The sequence below is a fragment of the Moschus berezovskii genome, chromosome 18 (genome assembly GCF_049115385.1).
Source record: "Moschus berezovskii isolate FMDL1 chromosome 18, NW_MosBer_1.0, whole genome shotgun sequence".
Classification (NCBI taxonomy): Eukaryota; Metazoa; Chordata; class Mammalia; order Artiodactyla; family Moschidae; genus Moschus; species Moschus berezovskii.
Window position 1 is genome coordinate 65,363,560 of NC_142477.1, and position 19,087 is coordinate 65,382,646.

General features: G+C 47.4%; 1 protein-coding gene and 1 pseudogene across 16 annotated transcripts in view; one reads left to right on the plus strand and one right to left on the minus strand.

Annotated features, from left to right (window-relative positions):
- The window catches only part of MAST4 (microtubule associated serine/threonine kinase family member 4), a 642,435-nt gene extending 631,940 nt beyond the window's left edge, over nucleotides 1–10,495 (plus strand). For all 16 annotated transcript variants that reach the window (XM_055421937.2, XM_055421941.2, XM_055421938.2 and 13 more), the window contains 3 exons: nucleotides 68–204; nucleotides 2,585–2,766; nucleotides 3,098–10,495. In XM_055421937.2, coding sequence (XP_055277912.2) covers nucleotides 68–204; nucleotides 2,585–2,766; nucleotides 3,098–7,962 — 5,184 coding nt within the window. In that variant the 3' untranslated portion in view covers nucleotides 7,963–10,495. The remainder of the gene's footprint in view (nucleotides 1–67; nucleotides 205–2,584; nucleotides 2,767–3,097) is intronic.
- A 6,907-nt stretch (nucleotides 10,496–17,402) lies between these two features.
- Nucleotides 17,403–18,470, minus strand: LOC129553016 (shugoshin 1 pseudogene; annotated as a pseudogene).
- Nucleotides 18,471–19,087: the final 617 nt, after the last annotated feature.

The following is a 19,087-nucleotide window of genomic DNA, read 5'->3' on the forward strand; positions in this document are numbered from 1 at the left end:
CCTATATCTTTTCTGGCCTTGTTTCATCACAGCATTTCCCTTTAATACCACCTCATTTTTTTGATAGAGTGGAAATAAGGTATCAATCACGACCACCCCGTTTGAAAACACATCAATCAAAACGGGACCAGCCAGGAAAAACAGCTATAAGAGCCGGATGGTGAGGCGGAGCAAGAAATCTAAGAAGAAGGAAAGTCTGGAAAGGTGAGTTAGAGCTGTCCTCTTCGTGGGTTTGGTGTGTTCCCACACTGAACAAAAATTACTCCTCACGTAATTTAAATGCTTGCATGTGAGGAAGATCTATTTCTCTGTAAGAAATGTTGCCCTATGGTTCACATGTATTTATACACAAGAGTTTATATTCATTCACAACAGCATTATGTTTCATAATGAAAAGATCTTTGTAGTTACACTGTAGAATTTAGATTACTTTTTCTCATGTGTGAGAACCATGAAAATCTCTGCTTTTTCTTAAGTTTCCAGACTTCAGTTCAGTTGGATTTGAGGAACTAAAACTTCAGGTAGCTTTTAGCATTAAATCTATATTTAATACTGTCCATCTAAAAACACCAGGGAAGCTGTGGTAGCTCAGTGGTAAAGAATCTACCTGCAATGCAGGAGATGAAGGTTTGATCCCTGGGTTGGGAAGATCCCCTGGAGGAGGGCATGACACCCCACTCCAGTTGGGCTGCCTGGAGAATCCCATGGACAGAGGAGCCTGGTGGGCTATAGTCCATGGAGTCAGGAAAGAGTTGGATATGACTTAGCAACTAAACAAGAGTAATAATAAATAATCCAAAAACATATAGTTGCTATTTTTGAATGCCAGATATTCTAAGATAACCAGATCTTCAAAGCATCCAAATAAGCCTAGAAATAAAAAGACTCTGTTTTACTGCCTGAAAGTCTGTTACACGTTTGCACTATGAAAGGCACTTTCATTTAGTGCCCTGTGCAGACACTGGTGAGGGGTGTGTCTGTGTGTGTGCGTGTGTGTGTGTCTGGTGGGGATGTTTCTTCCAGACAATTGTCTAGATGTGCTCCCTGCACGATGCGACAGCATCTTGACTCTGCCCACTTGAATTTGGTGTGTTGGATCACAGTATAAGGATTTCAATGCTAGAAAAGAAAAATATGCAAACGAAAAAAGCAATGATTGTTAACTCCAAGAAAGACAAATTTGTATAAGAAAGGAAAATAGAATTATGCTTTTCATGGCCAAACTATAAACAGTATTTATTGTGTAAAATAAAGAAAGTATCAACCTTTTTTTCCTAACCAAAAAATTTAGTTCAACTGGGAGGAAATGTGTTTGTTTAGAGGGGGGATAGGTTGTTATAAGGGCTAAATTTTCATCTTCTGTGGTAGGAAATCAACAGATAATTTCTAGGATTGAAAAACTGAAAAAAGAGCATAAGTACATTACGTAGCAATTTGCAGACAGCTAAAAGAGTAGAAAGAGTTTCACTGGGGAGTGGGAAAAAGGCAGAACAGAGCTGTTTTTCATTATAAGCTTATAAAGCTATTTGACTTTTTGACCCAAGTACATTTATTACTGTGATTAAAAGTACACATGCACACACACACATACATTGATATCCTTTTTTTTTTTTTAAATGTGAGCTTTATATTTTGAGTGTGTGTTGGGTCATATAAAACACACTGCTTCAAGGGATAGTAGAGTGGAAAGTGTGTGACTCAGCCCCTGGAGGTGAAGGAACCCTATACTGCCACCTGCTTTTCAAAGCCACCTGAAGCTGTGCTTTTAACTTTAAGATGTGCTTGTTTGCACTCACCACACATTTGCTCTCTGCTGAAGCATGGTGTCTGCTTCCCTGCTGATATGATAAGCTTCAGTTCTCCTCCCTCAGTTTTTCTGTGTAAATGTACAGCCTCCATTGTCCATAGGAATATTCAGGAGTTCACGATGGAATAAGCACAGCAAACAGCCCCTCAGAGATGAAAGCCTCTACCCAGAAGATCACCATTAAAGAATACGATATTCCAAATGACAATTTTTCTTCCAGGGATTTACTTTGTACTGTCTCTTTAATTGTGTCATTGTGATTGGAGCTATAATTGGAAGCTTTCAGGAAAAAATCAGTATCCTCTAAAACCTGACATACACATAAATGAATATGCATTTATTCTTAGTTGCTCAGTCCTGTCCAGCTCTTTGCAACCCCATGGACTGTACCCTGCAAGGCTCCTCTCTGCCTGAAATTTTCCAGACAAGAAGACTGGAGTGGGTTGCCATTTTCTGCTCGGGATCTTCCCGACCCAGGGATCGAACCTGGGTCTTCTGCATTGCAGGCAGATTCTGAGTCACCAGATATATTTTCGTATTTTCACAACTTTTCTTAAAGTGCTTGAAATTAAGAGGGTTTCCATTGTGTATCCTCAAAGCCCCTTCCTCTTTAAGTCACAGAAAAGTTTTAATATAAAAGTGGAACCCTTCTCTTTAAGAGGACCTGCCATCATGTTGCTGTCTCTGGGTATACTGAGTCAGCACACTGGTGTTTTGGGGAGGCGGGAGTGGTTCTGAATGTAGAATCTGATCAGTTTTATCCTGTTTTCACTCTAGGAGGAGATCCCTTTTCAAAAAACTAGCCAAGCAGCCTTCTCCTTTACTTCACACCAGCCGAAGTTTCTCCTGCTTGAACCGATCCCTGTCATCAGGAGAGAGCCTCCCAGGGTCCCCCACTCACAGCTTGTCTCCCCGATCCCCTACACCCAGCTACCGTTCCACCCCCGACTTCCCATCTGGTGAGTGAACCTCCTCTCCTAGCAAGAGTTGAGGGGCCACCAGCTGAGATCCTGGAAGACAAGCTTATTCCAGCTTAAAGAGAGAAGGTGGGAACGTAATTTACAGAGAACAGGATTGACAGGAAGGTCAGAAGATATAGCTGTTCGGTCCCTTAGAAAAGACAGGAAGTACTGGTTTAACCTTTGGGGAGGCTTATCTGGAAAGTATTTATTCACTAGACTGAGATGCTGAGACAGTTCTCTGCCCTTATCTAAAACAGCTCAGGTCGGAAAGCCTGGAAAGAAAGGGGAAGGTGGCTCTTGCTCACAGTGTCCTGTTTCCCACCCACAGGTACTAACTCCTCCCAGAGCAGCTCCCCAAGCTCCAGTGCTCCCAACTCCCCAGCGGGGTCAGGACACATCCGGCCCAGCACACTCCATGGTCTGGCCCCCAAACTCAGCGGGCAGCGCTACCGGTCAGGAAGGCGGAAGTCAGCCGGCAGCATCCCCCTGTCTCCGCTGGCCCGGACACCCTCTCCCACCCCACAGCCCACCTCCCCACAGCGGTCCCCATCCCCTCTGCTGGGGCACTCACTTGGCAATTCCAAGATGGCTCAAGCCTTTCCCAGCAAAATGCACTCCCCACCCACCATCGTCAGGCACGTCGTGAGGCCCAAGAGTGCGGAACCCCCTCGGTCCCCACTGCTCAAGCGCGTGCAGTCAGAGGAGAAGCTCTCGCCCTCCTATGGAGGCGACAAGAAGCACCTGTGCTCCCGCAAGCACAGCCTGGAGGTCACCCAGGAGGAGGTGCCCCGGGAGCAGCAACAGCGGGAGGTGACCTTGCAGAGCCTGGAGGAGAATGTGTGCGACGCGCCTGCCCTCAGCCGGGCCAGGCCCGTGGAACAAGGCTGCCTGAAACGCCCCGTGTCCCGGAAGCTGGGCCGCCAGGAGTCTGTGGACGAGCTGGACCGAGAGAAGCTGAAGGCCAAGGTGGTGGTGAAGAAACCTGACGGGCTCCCAGAAAAACAGGAATCGCGCCTGAAGCCACACGGACTCAGCAGTGACTTGGAAAACCTCTGTGCTTTTAGGCTCGAAGAGAGAGACAAGAAAATCTATCCGAAAACTTCAGAGAGGTCAAATCATTTTGAAAGCAAAGCAGCTGTGCAGGAGGCCCAGCCCCTGTGCAGCCTTCTGAAAGATGCTCTCCACAAGCAAGCCAATGTGCGGGCCAGCGAGGGTGTCACTTCTGAGGGGGCAACGGCAGCTGGGGACCATGGCCAGGGCACCTGTGACCTCAAACGAGCCTCGACTCACAGCACCCTCCAAGACGGCCTCTGTCACGCCACCCACAGGCCCACCTCCGGGAAGGGGGACACCACGGAGAAGGCCCCCCAGGCCAAGGAGGGTCTGCGGTGTGAGAAGTTAGACGGCAAGTTGGCAAATATCGATTACCTCCGAAAAAAGATGTCCCTCGAAGACAAAGACGAGAGCCTCTGCTCTGTGCTCAAGCCCAAGGTGACGGCTGGTGCCCAGGAGTGCCTGCCCGGGAGCCTGGGCCGGCCCGTGGGAGGGCAGCAGGAGGCCCCGCCAGCCTCCGAGGGCCGTACACCATTCATCAGCAGCACCCACGCTGCTCAGCTCAGCGCCGTCTCCTTTGTCCCTCTCAAGGCCCTTTCTGGCCGGGTGGACAGTGGAGCAGAGAAGTCAGGCTTGGCTGCCCCGGAGTCGCCTGTCCGGAAAAGCCCCTCTGAGTATAAGCTGGAAGGGAGGTCTGTGTCGTGCCTGAAACCCATTGAAGGCACCTTGGACATCGCTCTCCTGTCGGGACCGCAGGCCTCCAAGACAGAGCTGCCTTCCCCAGAGCCTGCCCAGAGCCCCAGCCCAGGCAGTGATGCAGGGTCCCCCGTGCCCCTGGCTCTCCCCAACAGCACAGGGAGGAAGGCTGACACTGCAGGTCAGAGAGAGTCCTCCCCTGCCGGCTTCAAGGTGAACAAATCCTACCTGCTTGAGCCCCGGTTCCCACCGTCCAGCCGGGGTCTGCAGAGTTCACCGGTGGCTGCCCCGCCTGACCCAGAGCTGAAGCTGGACAAGAAGGTCTCCCAGGCAGCCCGACCCCCAGCGACCATCATAGAGAACCATCCCCAGCGGGGAGAGGGCCACCCCAGCCAACACCAAGACCGCAGCCCCGACGTTAAGCTCCTTCCCTTCCCAGGGCAGAACCTCCAAGGTGCCAACATATCTAGATCCCGCAGCCCACTCTCACCTGAAAGTGTTCCCCCCAGGGAGAAGCCAGGTGGGAGAGAGTTGTCCGAAAGGGGCCCTTCCATAGTCAGGAGCGAGCGGTCAGCTGTGAGGCCCGACATCCGCAGAGACCCCTCCAAGGAGCTGTGTCCTCCAGAAGCTGCTAAACCCAGCGACAGCTCCCAAACTCTCCCTGTGGTGGGGAGGACCTGCCCAGATGTCTCCACTCAGACCCAGGCCTTGGAGAAAGCATGTGGGCCTTGCAGGAGAGCAAACCCCAGAGATGGCCGAGAGGAGGTGAGGTTGCTGGCCAGAGAGGACTCCTCTTTGTGCTCTGCGGGGGCTCCTTGTAAGAGAGAGCTGGGCGCAGAGAATGGTCTGGAATCCAAGATGGAACCTGCTTCTACCAGGTGGTCTCTGGAGCTGCCCAGGCCAGAAAGTGAGAAGAGTGAAAGGCCTTCTGGTTTCCAATCTGTACAGAAAGACAGTCCCAAGGAACCAGAAAGGAAAGAACAGCCCCTGCAAAAGCACCTCACCAATAGTTCTCAGCCGGGTCCCAAGGAACCAGAAAGGAAAGAACAGCCCCCACAAAAGCACATCACCAGTAGTTCTCAGCCGGGTCCCAAGGAACCAGAAAGGAAAGAACAGCCCCCACAAAAGCACATCACCAGTAGCTGTCAGCTGGGTCCCAAGGAACTGGAAAGGAAAGAACAGCCTCTGCAGAAGCACCTCACCAATAGTTCTCAGCTGGGGCCCAAGGGACTAGAAAGGAAAGAACAGCCCCCACAAAAGCACCTCACCAGTAACTCTCAGCTGGGTCCCAAGGAACTGGAAAGGAAAGAACAGTGTTTGCAGAAGCACCTCACCAGTAGCTCTCAGCTGGGTCCCAAGGAATCAGAAACAAAAGAACAGCCTCTGCAAAAGCACCTCACCAGTAGTTCTCAGCCGGGTCCCAAGGAACTGGAAAGGAAAGAACAAGCTCCACAAAAGCATGTCACCAGTAGCTGTCAGCTGGGTCCCAGGGAACCAGAAAGGAAAGAACAGCCTCTGCAAAAGCACCTCACCAGTAGTTCTCAGCCGGGTCCCAAGGAACTGGAAAGGAAAGAACAAGCTCCACAAAAGCATGTCACCAGTAGCTGTCAGCTGGGTCCCAGGGAACCAGAAAGGAAAGAACAGCCTCTGCAAAAGCACCTCACCAGTAGTTCTCAGCCGGGTCCCAGGGAACCAGAAAGGAAAGAACAGCCCCCACAAAAGCACCTCACCAGTAGTTCTCAGCCGGGTCCCAGGGAACCAGAAAGGAAAGAACAGCCTCTGCAAAAGCACCTCACCAGTAGTTCTCAGCCAGGTCCCAGGGAACCAGAAAGGAAAGAACAGCCCCCACAAAAGCACCTCACCAGTAGTTCTCAGCCGGGTCCCAGGGAACCAGAAAGGAAAGAACAGCCCCCACAAAAGCACCTCACCAGTAGTTCTCAGCCGGGTCCCAGGGAACCAGAAAGGAAAGAACAGCCCCCACAAAAGCACCTCGCCAGTAGCTGTCAGCCCCCACCCCCTACCAAAGAGCTCCCTGGCCTGGCTTGTCAGCACTGCATTCTGCCCAGCCACCCTGCCACCTCTCTGCTGGGGAGCAAGCCCTGTACCACAGACTCCAGCTTCCAGGACGCTCTCAGGCCCGCTGCTGTGCACAGGGACAGCAGCAGCCACAAGCCCAGGGCTGACCCCGACCTGGGCCCTCCAAAGTCCAAGTTCCCAGACTGGCCTGTCTCCTCCCAGAAGCCAAGTGCTGAGGCTGCAGTGAGCAAAGAGCCTGGTGCTCAGACCCTCAGCAGAGCAGGGGTGGGGAGTGGTAAGGGTGTGTCAGAGAAGTTCCCTGTCCTCCCAGGTCCCCAGAACACAGCCCGTGAAGTGATTGGCCAGGGAGCCAGTGGGCGCTCAGTCCCCCTGCCCACAGAAGGGGGTCCTCTAGACACAAAGCTGAGACCCACCAGCGCTGGGTGTCCCCCAGAGGCACTGGAGATGCTCGGACATCCACCAGAGCGAGGGCTCCTCTGGGCCAGTGAGTCAGTGGACCAGAAACTTCCCACCATCAGGGAAAGGCAAAACCCGTCTCCAAAGGCCCCCATACCATCCACTGTGAAAGACTGTCCCCCTCTGTGCAAACAGACAGACAGGAGCCTGAGTCCGCTGGCCACCAGCGCCGATGCCGGCAAATCTGAAGGCAAGAAATGCACTGAAGCACTTTACACCCCTGCAGATGGTGAGAAGCCGGGGGCCGGCTTGTCCTCGGGGTACAGCGAGGCCTGGCCCGAGGACGCGGAAAAGCTGGCAGCAGCCGCTGGGAAGGGCTGGCCGGAGGCCAAGGGCAAAGGGCTCAGTCCCCAGAAGCCACTGACCGAGGTGAGCAAGCCCAGCGGCATGAAGCGGTCACCCTCAGCCACGGTGCAGAGCTCTCTGCACTGTGCCACCCTCCCAGAGAAGTCTCTGAGCTACTCCTGTGGCTTTCCCGAGGCCAGACCAGCAGTTCCAGAGACTTCTGCCACCTCCAGCGACACCTCCTCTGCCAAGGCCGGCGGGCCTGCAGCAGAACCCCCAGCCTCCAGCAGCAGGGACCAGCGGAAACCCCTGCCTGGCGGGGTTGGCAGAACCCAAATGACCAAGAGCGACTCCTTGCCATCCTTCCGCAGCTCAGCCGTCACTCTGGAGTCCCAGCACCCCAACCCTGGCCCGGTGGTGGGCACCGGCCACCGGGACAGGGCCCTCTCAGTAACCGCCGCCGTGGGAGAAACCAAAGGGAAAGAGCCAGCCCCCACCCAGCCAGCTCAGACCAGGAACCAGAATGTGAGCAGAGAGGCGGCCAAGCCGTCCCCGGCTCCAAGCACTGAGCGCCCCATCGTTCTTCCTTCTGAGAAGGACACCGGGCTGCGACAGAGGCGGGGGAAAGAGAGTTTGCGCGGCAGCCCCCACAAAAAGGCCTTGTGATGGGGCAGGCCTGGGCGGTACTGGGGAAACCCAGCCTGCGTGTGTAACTGCGTCTTGACTACCTTGGAAACCAGCATCGTGGGACAGCACCCGCCCCTGCTATCTGTAGAGCCTGGAGCCTCACTGAAGAAGCGAGGAGACGAGAGACAGGAAAGAGGGGACCTTCTTCCAAATGCCTTCCCAAATTGGAACCGGTAAACTGTTACCAGATAGTGTTTGTACAAAATAAAACAAAAAACAAACAAAAAGTTTCTTTCTGGTTGAGGCTGAGGGTTGTTGAGGGAAAAGATTTTCTCTGTAAATATCCAGCAATGTGTTTGGTTTGGGGTGTAGAGTCGACACCTTGCTGCTGATGGCGTCGTTTACTACAACTTTTGGGTTTTTTTTAGTAGGATTTTTGCTCTACCATTGATCACGATGCAGTCATGAAGCGAAATGGCTAAAACTGGGCGTTTGCTAAAATATAGATGCACCCATATTCATGTATATACACATCCACCCACGTGTTTTGGTCTGTGGTTGAAAAGACTCTTGCAAGGCTACATTTTTTTCTAAGTTAAAACATTCTGAGTAGAGTTGATGGTGAAAGAAAGCCTGAAATACACTAGATTGTGAGTTTGTATGTGTATTTTTAAACAGAAATTTTGATAGCACTGTATCTGGCTACCTATATTTCCAGATGTAAAGCAAGAATGACTCGAATCACTGCATCTGGAATGCTCCTCCATCAGGAATGGCCACAACAGATGGAGCTAGCCATTGTCATTTCACTGATGGCCATTTTGATCCTGGGCCCACTGTCTCAAAGGCCATTTGTCCTTGTCTGTGGGTATGTGTGTCAGCTCTTCACCACAGGTAGAGCGAGGGCTATAAACACTCGTTGACTTTTATTTCTGTTCTGCTTTCCCTCCTTCTCATGCTCTTAAATAAACTCAGGCCTTTATGCTATGAGTCGCTAGTCCAAGAAGCACACGTTTTGTAGTAGTTCTGCGCCTGCCCTGCTGTTGAACAAAAAAGAAAATAACTGGCCGCACACAAATCTGCTCGTATTTAGGTTGATGAATAAGCACTAGGCATTGGAAGAGGTTTTCACTTTGCTTTTTTAAGGAAAAGTGGAGGGGGTATGGATTTTGGCATCATAGCATATATTTTAAGGAATAATCAGGACATCAGATACATTTTAATACATAGCTGGGGCCTTATGTTGTAGATGAAGCTTGCTGTTTTTAGCAAGTTCCTGGGTTTCACATTCATTTCTGGTGCATCAAGTAGCTCCATATATTTCATAACATGGTCTCTTTATTTGTATGCAAATAAATATATACTGTATTAATAAAGAGCAGCATTTTTGTAACAAAAAGACTTGCTGGAGCTATTTGGTGTTTGAATGTGACTGTCCTTTTTACTTTTGCTAAGCCTTATTTAACTTTTGTATACCATGGAATCTGTAGGGTTTGTCCAGTCATTTTAGTGCTGAGGGGGTCTTTGTGCTTTTTGTTGCAGTTTTCCTGGTGGCTTGTTTTGTATCGTAAGACGGCACTTGCTGACATAAGTACTAAGGCGCTAAGGGAAAATACACACAGATCAGTGTTTATAAGATGCTTGGGATCCGTAGCAGCATTTTTGTTTTGTTTTGTGAGAGAAAAAAATCTCCAGTAAATACTAGTCCAGCACCCAATCCCCCTCCCCCGCAGGGATGTGTTAGTATCTTCAGGCTATAAAGTTGTTCACCTAAGCACAGCATCATCTCACATCCCTGTGGATTATAAATCATTTAGTGAGGCTGTAAACTCCACTCCAAACACAAAGGCATAACTTAACCAATTGCTTGGTTGTCCTTCACTGTAAAATGAGTTGACAGTGGTGGAAAAACTCTCTTCCCTGCCCCTAATTTTTTTCCCATGCGGTTTTAGCCATTCCCCGTCACTATGTTGTGAATTGTAGAAGAAACAAATATTTTGAAAGAACTTGAATGGGTTTCAGCAATGGCCTCAACATTTGTCACTCATCCCTGCATTCGGCGGATGTCATAACCCAGCCCTTCTGCACCCAGACATCTAGGCAGGTCTGTCGGGGAGGCAGTGTATGGTTTACAGCCTTTGCTTTTTAACTGTCCAGTTTTCTTTAAAGCACAACTAGCTGCTTGTTTACAAATGATATTTTGAAATGTATAGTTTGTATAGTGTATCATCATTTTTGCCAGATATGTTTTTGCGTTGTGGATGGCTGCAGAGTCCCTGAGATCGCGTCCGTGTAATGCCTGTTTGTTGCTGTGAACCTCTCCCGTCGGATGGTGGAGATTCTCGTGTTCTGTTTGGTCAGTCTCCTGTGATTGTAAGATGTGCTCCTCGCTAGTACTCCCAGCTGTAGATTTACCAGCTTAAAGTTTGTTAGGATCTGTGCAATAAAGTGTTTGCAGTCTTATTTTCTCTAAGGAATTCCCTATGGATGTCATAATTGTTGTATATTGAACAAATATTTATACTTATGCAGTTGCATAACACTGAAATAAAAATTTAGCATGAAAAGATAATGGCTGTTGTTTTTGGTTTTTTATTTCCCCCATCTACACACATGCATAGCATCTACAAAACATGACTGAGTAGAACTCTGTTGTGGAAAGGGCGGTTTTCTGTAGCTCCCTTTTGGTGAGTGGAAAGCGGAAAGGTTTGCTAATTTGTTTAAAACTGAAACAGTGTTCCTTTCAGTTCTCCCATCCGTACCCACTGTGTCCTCTCATCTTTCTTTTCCTTCCATCCAATCTCCTATAATTAAAAACCAGTGAGACATCAGGCTGGACGGAAGCAACCTTACATTTATTGCCTGGCTCTGTGTGCACACGCAGTGCTGGGCAGCATGGGTTTTATCTGCCATCTTCTCTGAGCCCCAGCACCAGCCTCAAACCAGATGGTGATGGCATCCCCATTTTACTGAGGAGCAAACAGGCCCGGGCAGGCTCTGTGGTTTGCTTAACACACACCCTGTAAAAGACAGCTTACTTTAGGATGTCGATTTTTCTGGTTCTAAAGCTCTTGACCATTCTAAACATTACCAGGTATCATGCACTTGGATTCAGATCCAGGTCCCTCTGAATGATCTAAGTCACCTCATTTTCTCTTTTAAAGTTTATATGCAGAAAAATCATATCATGCAAAATTACAAACTTGATGATTAGTAGGAAGCCATGAGCCAAGGAAGCTAATCGTTCTCTGTAATAGGGGTCCTTTATTAGTGGTAATTAATCAGTAGGCAATTTCCCTTCTAGATTTTTGGTTCACAACACAAATGTTACATGAAAAAGTATAGCTGTATTCACTGTGGAAATTTGCTTGCTTCAGTATAGGCTGGACATTAAGCAACTCAATGGTAGGGCAGTTCACTCAATTTAATTTCCTTCCTACCAGTATGTTCTTAGCGCTTTCCTCAGTGTCATCATTTTGTGTATTCCTCTCTCTTTCTGCCTTCTGCCTCAGTATTGTATGCATCTCATGTATCTAGGAAAGCTGGAAATCACCGCAGCTTTGTTGAACTTTGGTTTCATTACTTTTTTTATACTGAAAATCAATCATTTGGCCCAGATTCAGGTTCTCTGGCAGTTCATACACCTCAGACCCTGGACTGGAGGCTTTAACACCATTCATTAAAAAACAAACAAACATGCAGTAGCATCTCATGAATTGCTGGGACCATGCATTCCAAAAGACAAGATCGCCATCTCATGACGTCATAGGCTGCGATGGGGCTGTCAATCCCAATACTTGGATGCAGGCAAACACATCAAAAAGGGACTCCATTCCCAAGACCGAAGTTCCCTGTATGTTTTGTGACATGTCATCGAGTCTGTTCAGATGTAGGGGAAAAGGAAGAAGATCCATTGCATATGGGTTTCTAGGAACTGCTTCACAGAGCTTTACAAAAAGGCTCTTAATATTATAAAGCTGAAAGCATCTCCCAGAGTCATCGGCTGTTTCACTGAAGCACTGAAGAGATGGCTGTCAGAACCTGGAGGTGAAGAAAGAAGCTGTTTGCAAGGCCTAAAGCAAGCATGTTGCCACTACCCAGCCTTCATATGTTCGCTGGCATCGCCATCTCCTGCTGTAGCCTGTCTAAATAAATATCCTTTGCCTGAAAGTTCTGTCTCTTTGGAATACAAACATTGTGTGAAAAAGTGTTGTGCTGAAGTGACTTTCCTCAGCTGGAGGCAGATTTTCTCGTGCAGGGAACTGAGGGCAGCTCCTGTGGATGGCCTCCCATGTCTGTCAGCTCAGTGCCACCTGGTAAGATGATTCTCAGCCCCTTGGCCTGCTGTCCCTTTCCAGAGGGACCCTTAAGACACCCATGGCTCCTTCTGTTCTCAAGGGAAAGGAAAGAGCAATCCAGGAAACTTGGGCTTAAGCTTTTGCCTTTGAAATTGTAAAGCTTTAGAAAAAGCCCGCCTTCTTTTTCAGTACTGGAAATCCTCACCATCTCTTTATTCTTGCGCTGTTGTGAAAACCAAAAAAGTCTTTAAAAATTCTTATTTTTCTTTATTGTGCAATACATGGTCAAGTGAAGGCAAATTACAAATATAGAAAAGCAAAAAAAAAATTAAGTCACTGCCCTTCCCCAGACACTTTTGTTCTTCATTTTATATGGAATTTTATTTTAACAACAACAACAAAAAAGTAATAGTCGGCATGATGTTGGGTAACTTCTTTTGCTTAGTATTAAATCAAAAATACATTTCAGAAATGGCAACCCACTCCAATATTCATGCCTGGAAAATCCCACGGATGGAGGAGCCGGGTAGGCTACAGTCCATGGGGTTGCAAAGAGTCGGACACGACTGAGCAACTTCAAGTATCCTGCAATACTCCGTAATGACCACATGGTGTTTCATGTTAAAGACGTGACACGGTATTTCACTCACATGCTGCTGCTGCTGCTGCTGCTAAGTCACTTCAGTCGTGTCCGACTCTGTGTGACCCCTTAGACGGAAGCCCACCAGGCTCCCCCGTCCCTGGGATTCTCCAGGCAAGAACACTGGAGTGGGTTGCCATTTCCTTCTCCAATGTGTGAAAGTGAAAAGTGAAAGTGAAGTCGCTCAGTCGTGTCCGACCCTTAGCGACCCCACGGACTGCAGCCTACCAGGCTCCTCCATCCATGGGATTTTCTAGGCAATAGTACTGGACTCACATACACAAGCACAAATAGAGAAGCTCAGACTTGGATGTTTGAGGTCATCCTGCTCTAAGGTCTTGGCTCATCGACCTTGGAGCCAGGATTCACACCACTACACTCCCATCCAGCCTCCTCTCCTGCTCCATAGGCAACTATGTTAATTGTTTGTGTTCTTAAAAAAATATGTATCATTTTTCTGTATACATGTATTTTTAATTTATGAAACTCATGTTAATAAGTCATTTGGGTGCTTTTGTTTTTTTTTTCCATTAAGGTCTATATGTTGGTTCACAAACTGGCTCTCATACATGGAAGACAAGGAGAGACCGAAGAGACAGCAGCCCCAGAGTGGTAGGTGGCAGGTTTATAAGCAGGGGAACTCACCGACCAGGCTTCTCTTTGGTGGCCGCAGGACAAGGGGATCTCTGCACCCACCTGCCAGGGTCTTAAAAGTTAACATAGAGGCTTTAAACAGGATTCAGGCATGTATAACAACATGCAGATGGTCTCGGCACCTTGTTCTCAAGGCCAAGTCCTTGAAAACGACTCCTCCTGTGGGAACACCACACACACTTTATGAGGGGAGGGGAGGGAATGAGGAGACTCCAATCGATGGGTCCAACTTCAGGTCAACTGGTGATCACGTCCTGTCCATGACCTCCTCCAACACTATGCTTAAGATTCAGCTGCACTGCTGTAGCTGTGTCTAACTCACCACTTCTAGTTGCTGGATGATGCCTCATGGTGTGCATCTTAGATGTTTTCAAAGCCCATTTCCCTAGTGATGGCCCCTCAAATGGCTTTGAACTCGCCCCTAAAGAAACAATGCTGCACTGAATACCATTGTGGAATTGTGCAATTTTCTTGTCATACACACCCAGCACTGGATTGGTGGCTGATGTGTTTAATTTGATGAATTTTTGCCTCGTGGTGCTCCAATAGCTACACCAGTCTACACCTCTAAGCTGTGTGTGCGTTTCCTATAAGCTCACATCCCACCTACACTAGTATCCAGTCTCCTTTTGTTGACAGACTGCTAGATATAAACCTTATCTTATTTTAATCTGTGTTTCTTAATTTCTGGTAGTATCAGCAAGCTTATGCTTTTATCCCACCCAAGAACATAGAATGTCTTTCCTTACCTTATTTAATCCTTTATCTCTTTTTGGATATTTAGATCGTTTCCAAGAAGAGTAGAAAGAGAAAAGAAAATGCCCCAAGCTGTTTAGAAAGCCCATGAACTGACATGAATGGAGAAGGGGGAGATGGATGAATGCTCAGGTGGTTCCCTGTCCTCTGCGTCCCTTTGCAGGATCTAATATCAAGTCTTGGACAGCCAAGTGTTTAGAGAATATTATATAAAAATGGAGGAAGAGGTGAATGTTCAGTGCAGTTCACTGTTTAATTTTTCATGAGCAATAATGGCTTTTTAAAACCAAATTTTAAAATGGTAGATTCAGTTCAGTTGCTCAGTGTCTAACTCTTTATGACCCCATGGGTGGCAGCACGCCAGGCTTCCCTGCACATCACCAACTCCTGGAGCTTGCTCAAACTCATCCATCAAGTTGGTGATACCATCCAACCATCTCATCCTCTGTCGTCCCCTTCTCCTCCTGCCTTCAATCTTTCCCAGCATCAGGGTCTTTCAAATGAGTCAGTTCTTCGCATCAGGTGGTCAAAGTATTGGAGTTTCAGCGTCAGCATCAGTCCTTCCATTGGATAGTCAGGACTGATTTCCTCTAAGATTGACTGGTTTGATCTTCTTGCCATCCAAGGGACTCTCGAGTCTTCTCCAACACCACAGTTCAAAAGCATCAGTTATTCATGCTCAGCTTTCTTTATTGTCCAGCTCTCACATCCATACATGACTACTGGAAAAACCATAGCTTTGACTATACAGACCTTTGTTGGCAAAGTAATGTCTCTGCTTTTTAATAGGCTGTCGAGGTTGGTCATAGCTTTTCTTCTAAGGAGCAAGCGTCTTTTAATTTCATGGCTGCACTCACCATCTGCAATGATTTTGGAGCCCAAGAAAATAAAGTCTGTCACTGTTTCTGCTGTTTCCCCATCTATTTGCCATGAAGTGATGGGACCAAAAGCCATGATCTTAGTTTTTTGAATGTTGAGTTTTAAGCCAGCTTTTTCACTCTCCTCTTCCACTTTCATCAAGAGACACTTTAGTTCCTCTTTGCTTTCTGCCATAAGAGTGGTGTCATCTGCGTATCTGAGGTTATTCATATTTCTCCTGGCAATCTTGATTCCAGCTTGAGCTTCATCCAGCCTGGCATTTTGCATGATGTACTCTGCATATAAGTTAAATAACCGGGGTGACCATATATAGCCTTGATGTACTCCTTTCCCAATTTGGAACCAGTCCATTGTTCTACATCCGGTTCTAACTGTTGCCTCTTGACCTGCATACAGGTTTCTCAGGTGGCACATAAAGTGGTCTGGTATTCCCATCTCTTTAAGAATTTTCCACAGTTTGTTGTGATCCACACAGTCAAAGGCTTTAGCATAATCAATGAAGCAGAAGTAGATGTTTTTCTGAAATTCTCTTGCATTTTCTATGATCCAACAGATGTTGTCAATTTGATCTCTGGTTCCTCTGCCTTTTCTAAATCCAGCTTGTGCATCTAGAAGTTCTTGGTTCATGTACTGTTGAAGTCTACCTTGGAGTATTTTTTTTTTATTTTTTTATCTTATACAAACTTTATTGCTCTCTAAACACGAATCAAAATTTATAGAAATATATAAAAGTACAGGCTTCAAACTCTCAGAGCTGAACTCTCATTGAATTTACTTTTTTATTAGAAAGGTAGATTCTATTCTTTAATTAGGAACCTTGAGGAAATGAAGTCACACCAGGATTTACAGGCAGAGGCAGAGACCCCAAATCAGCTGGTCCTCCCCGGGCAGGCTGGAGCAGTTAAAGCAGGCCAGACCCACTCCAGCTTGGGCCACCATCTACTCTTCACATCGGGGTCCCAGGTTGGCTGGGTCGCAAACTGGCTTCATGCCACCTGAGGACCTGACTCGAGTGAATTTGTGGCTTCAGGTTTGAGCACACCTCACTTCTGCCACTGGAGTGTCCCTCGGCCATGGACTTAGGAATTTGATCAAATGCACAGAAAGAGGCCTTGGCTTTCACACATTTAACATTTGGCATTTTTGACTAAACAAGGAACTATTCTGACAGGCCATGATGCAATAATTTGTGATTTTGCGAACATATCACTTTCAACAACGGGCATGTGGAGCTGTGGGTTTAGAGGTAGTCACTTACCCAGTCCCTGAGCCTAAGCAACCATCAGTTCTCTAATCATGATCTCATACACATTTTGTCTGAAAAAATCAAATACAGCGATGGTATAAAGAGTTGGACTGTGAAGAAAGCTGATCGCCGAAGAATCGATGCTTTTGAACTGTGGTGTTGGAGAAGACTCTTGAGAGTCCCTTATACTGCAAGGAGATCCAACCAGTCCATTCTAAAGGAGATCAATCCTGGATGTTCATTGGAGGGACTGATGCTAAAGCTGAAACTCCAATACTTTGGCCACCTCATGAGACGAGTTGACTCACTGGAAAAGACTCTGATGCTGGGAAAGGTTGGGGGCAGGAGGAGAAGGGGACGACGGAGAATGAGATGGCTGGATGGCATCACCGACTCTGTGGACATGAGTTTGAGTGTACTCCGGGAGTTGGTGATGGACAGGGAGGCCTGGCGTGCTGTGGTTCATGGGGTCGCGGAGAGTCGGACACGACTGAGCGACTGAACTGAACTGAACTGATAAGGAACCCACAAACAGCTGAGCGTATACTCTACTGTGAATGACAAGGATTCATTTTATTCAAAAACTGTACAAAGAGTTTCAAAAGATCTTCAGTCTGTCTTCAAAAATTCATTCAATCATAGTACTACCCACTTAAGTGAAAAAAAGACGCCTTATAATGAAAATATCTTAATTTGAAGAAACATGATTAATTTCCCAATGTTGGTATAAGATACATCAATTGTTTTAGGCAATATAAAAAAATCTAAACTATGATAGTGCTTCAGTCCAATTATTTATAGCTAGAAGAAAAACAAAATGTATCAAAGGTTTAAGACGACACATCACTTTTGAAGTATAGTTTTGAAGACATGTTCATGATCTACAGTCTTATCAAGAGAATATTCTACAGCAATAGTTCAACCATTTGAATACTATTTTACAGATTCCCTCTTGGCGCCACAGAAGCAGGTATAGGATGAATTTCAATAGCATCTAACACAGGCTTCATTGTACTTGCTTCACACTTTTTTTTTTTTAGAACAGTGTATGGAATCTTATTTCTGCTTGAAAATAGGTGAATTCAAGAAACGCAAATCTGTAAAAGGGTCCCCTCTTCTCAATTTCTAAGCGAGAGAGGGTTCCTTATAGCTCATGATGGCAGCTTTGCACCTACGTTTACGTAGAGACACTGGTGGGCTTTCTTTTTTGGAGAAAGAGAAAGCTTTCTGGTTTCCACCTCAGGATACAAAGGGACATTCGTGATATCCTTCAGGCTAAAATGAGGTGACTGGTGAGTTTCAGGTAGTGCACCTTCACTTGAATCCAAATCAAATCCTGGTCTGTCTTGAGAAATAATAGGTATTGGCTCTTCTACTTGGAATGACTCTTCTTGTCCTGGACAGTCAGCATCCTCAAGAACTTGTGGTAAATGCTTCACAAATATATCTCTGGAGTTGTTGTCACTATTGGAGTCCATTCTACTTTTGGAGTCCATTCGAGGGACATAATTCTAGGTTCTGAGCAGGTTCTTCTTTATTTTGTGACATAAGTTTATTTTTCAGTGTGTATAGTTGATAGCTGAGGAAGTAACATTCTCTCCTCAGCTTTAAGTTGACATCGTGGGCTTCTTTCAATTTGGACTTCTCATTTTCCAAAGCTAAGGCTAATGTTGTCTTCATAGTTTAGCACTTTCGAAGTGTTGGTGATTCTTTGGCGTGGCATGATCAAAGACTTTTGTTTAATCTCTGTCAAATTTGTACTCCTTTTCTCGTTTGTTTCATTATGTCTTCAAGACTATCTTGAAAAGACTTTTTTGAGGCATATTTCCTTGGCCATCTTCTGCCCTAGGACTGCTCAGGCTGCCAGCCTGCGGGCCCTTCCGCTCGAGTCTGGGTTTCAAATCCCGCGAACGCTTCACCTCCCGGTCTCCGCGAGGCGGGAGGTTCAGGCCCCACTGAACAAAGGAATAACTCGGAGAGGAGCGTCGGGCGGGCCGGCCCCAGGCCCGAGCTTCTGGTCGCCGAACTAGAAGGACCGGGAGACCCGGCGGCGGGGGGCGCGGCACGACGCCCCTGGGCCCGGACAGCCGCGGCCCCCTCCCCGGAGAAGGCAAGCCGGGGGGAGCGCGCGTGAGGCCCGCAGACCCGCCTCTCGCGGGACGCCCCGGAGCTGTGGCTCTGCTCACACCAGGTTCCGCCGGAAGGCACGGGCATGCGCGCCGGGACCTCCGGGATCGCAGCCTCCTACCTTGGAGTATTTTGAGCATTGCTTTGCTAGTGTGTGAAGTGAGTGCAGTTTTGCGGTGGTTTGAACATTCTTTGGCATTGCCCTTTTTGGGGACTGGAATGAAAACTGACCTTTTCCAGTCCTGTGGCCACTGCTGAGTTTTCCAAATTCCAGATTCATTATTCAAGACCCATAGTATTCAATAAGTGATTTCCAGTTGTCAGTAGCTGGAATGGAGTGGGGATGGATAGGTGGCAGAACAGGGTAGCTGAGGAACAGAGGCTTGTGGCCTGGCGGTGATGGCGGAAGAGACTAATGAGCTGCTTGCCCGGTGCCTCACTCTTGGACTAGAAGCCTCCTTAACCTTTTCTTCCCATTTTGTTGGGACGTTTCCTCTTACAGGGTATGGCATAATTTTTTAGCTCATGGAATCTGACACGTATTTCTGTTACTGTTTGATAAAG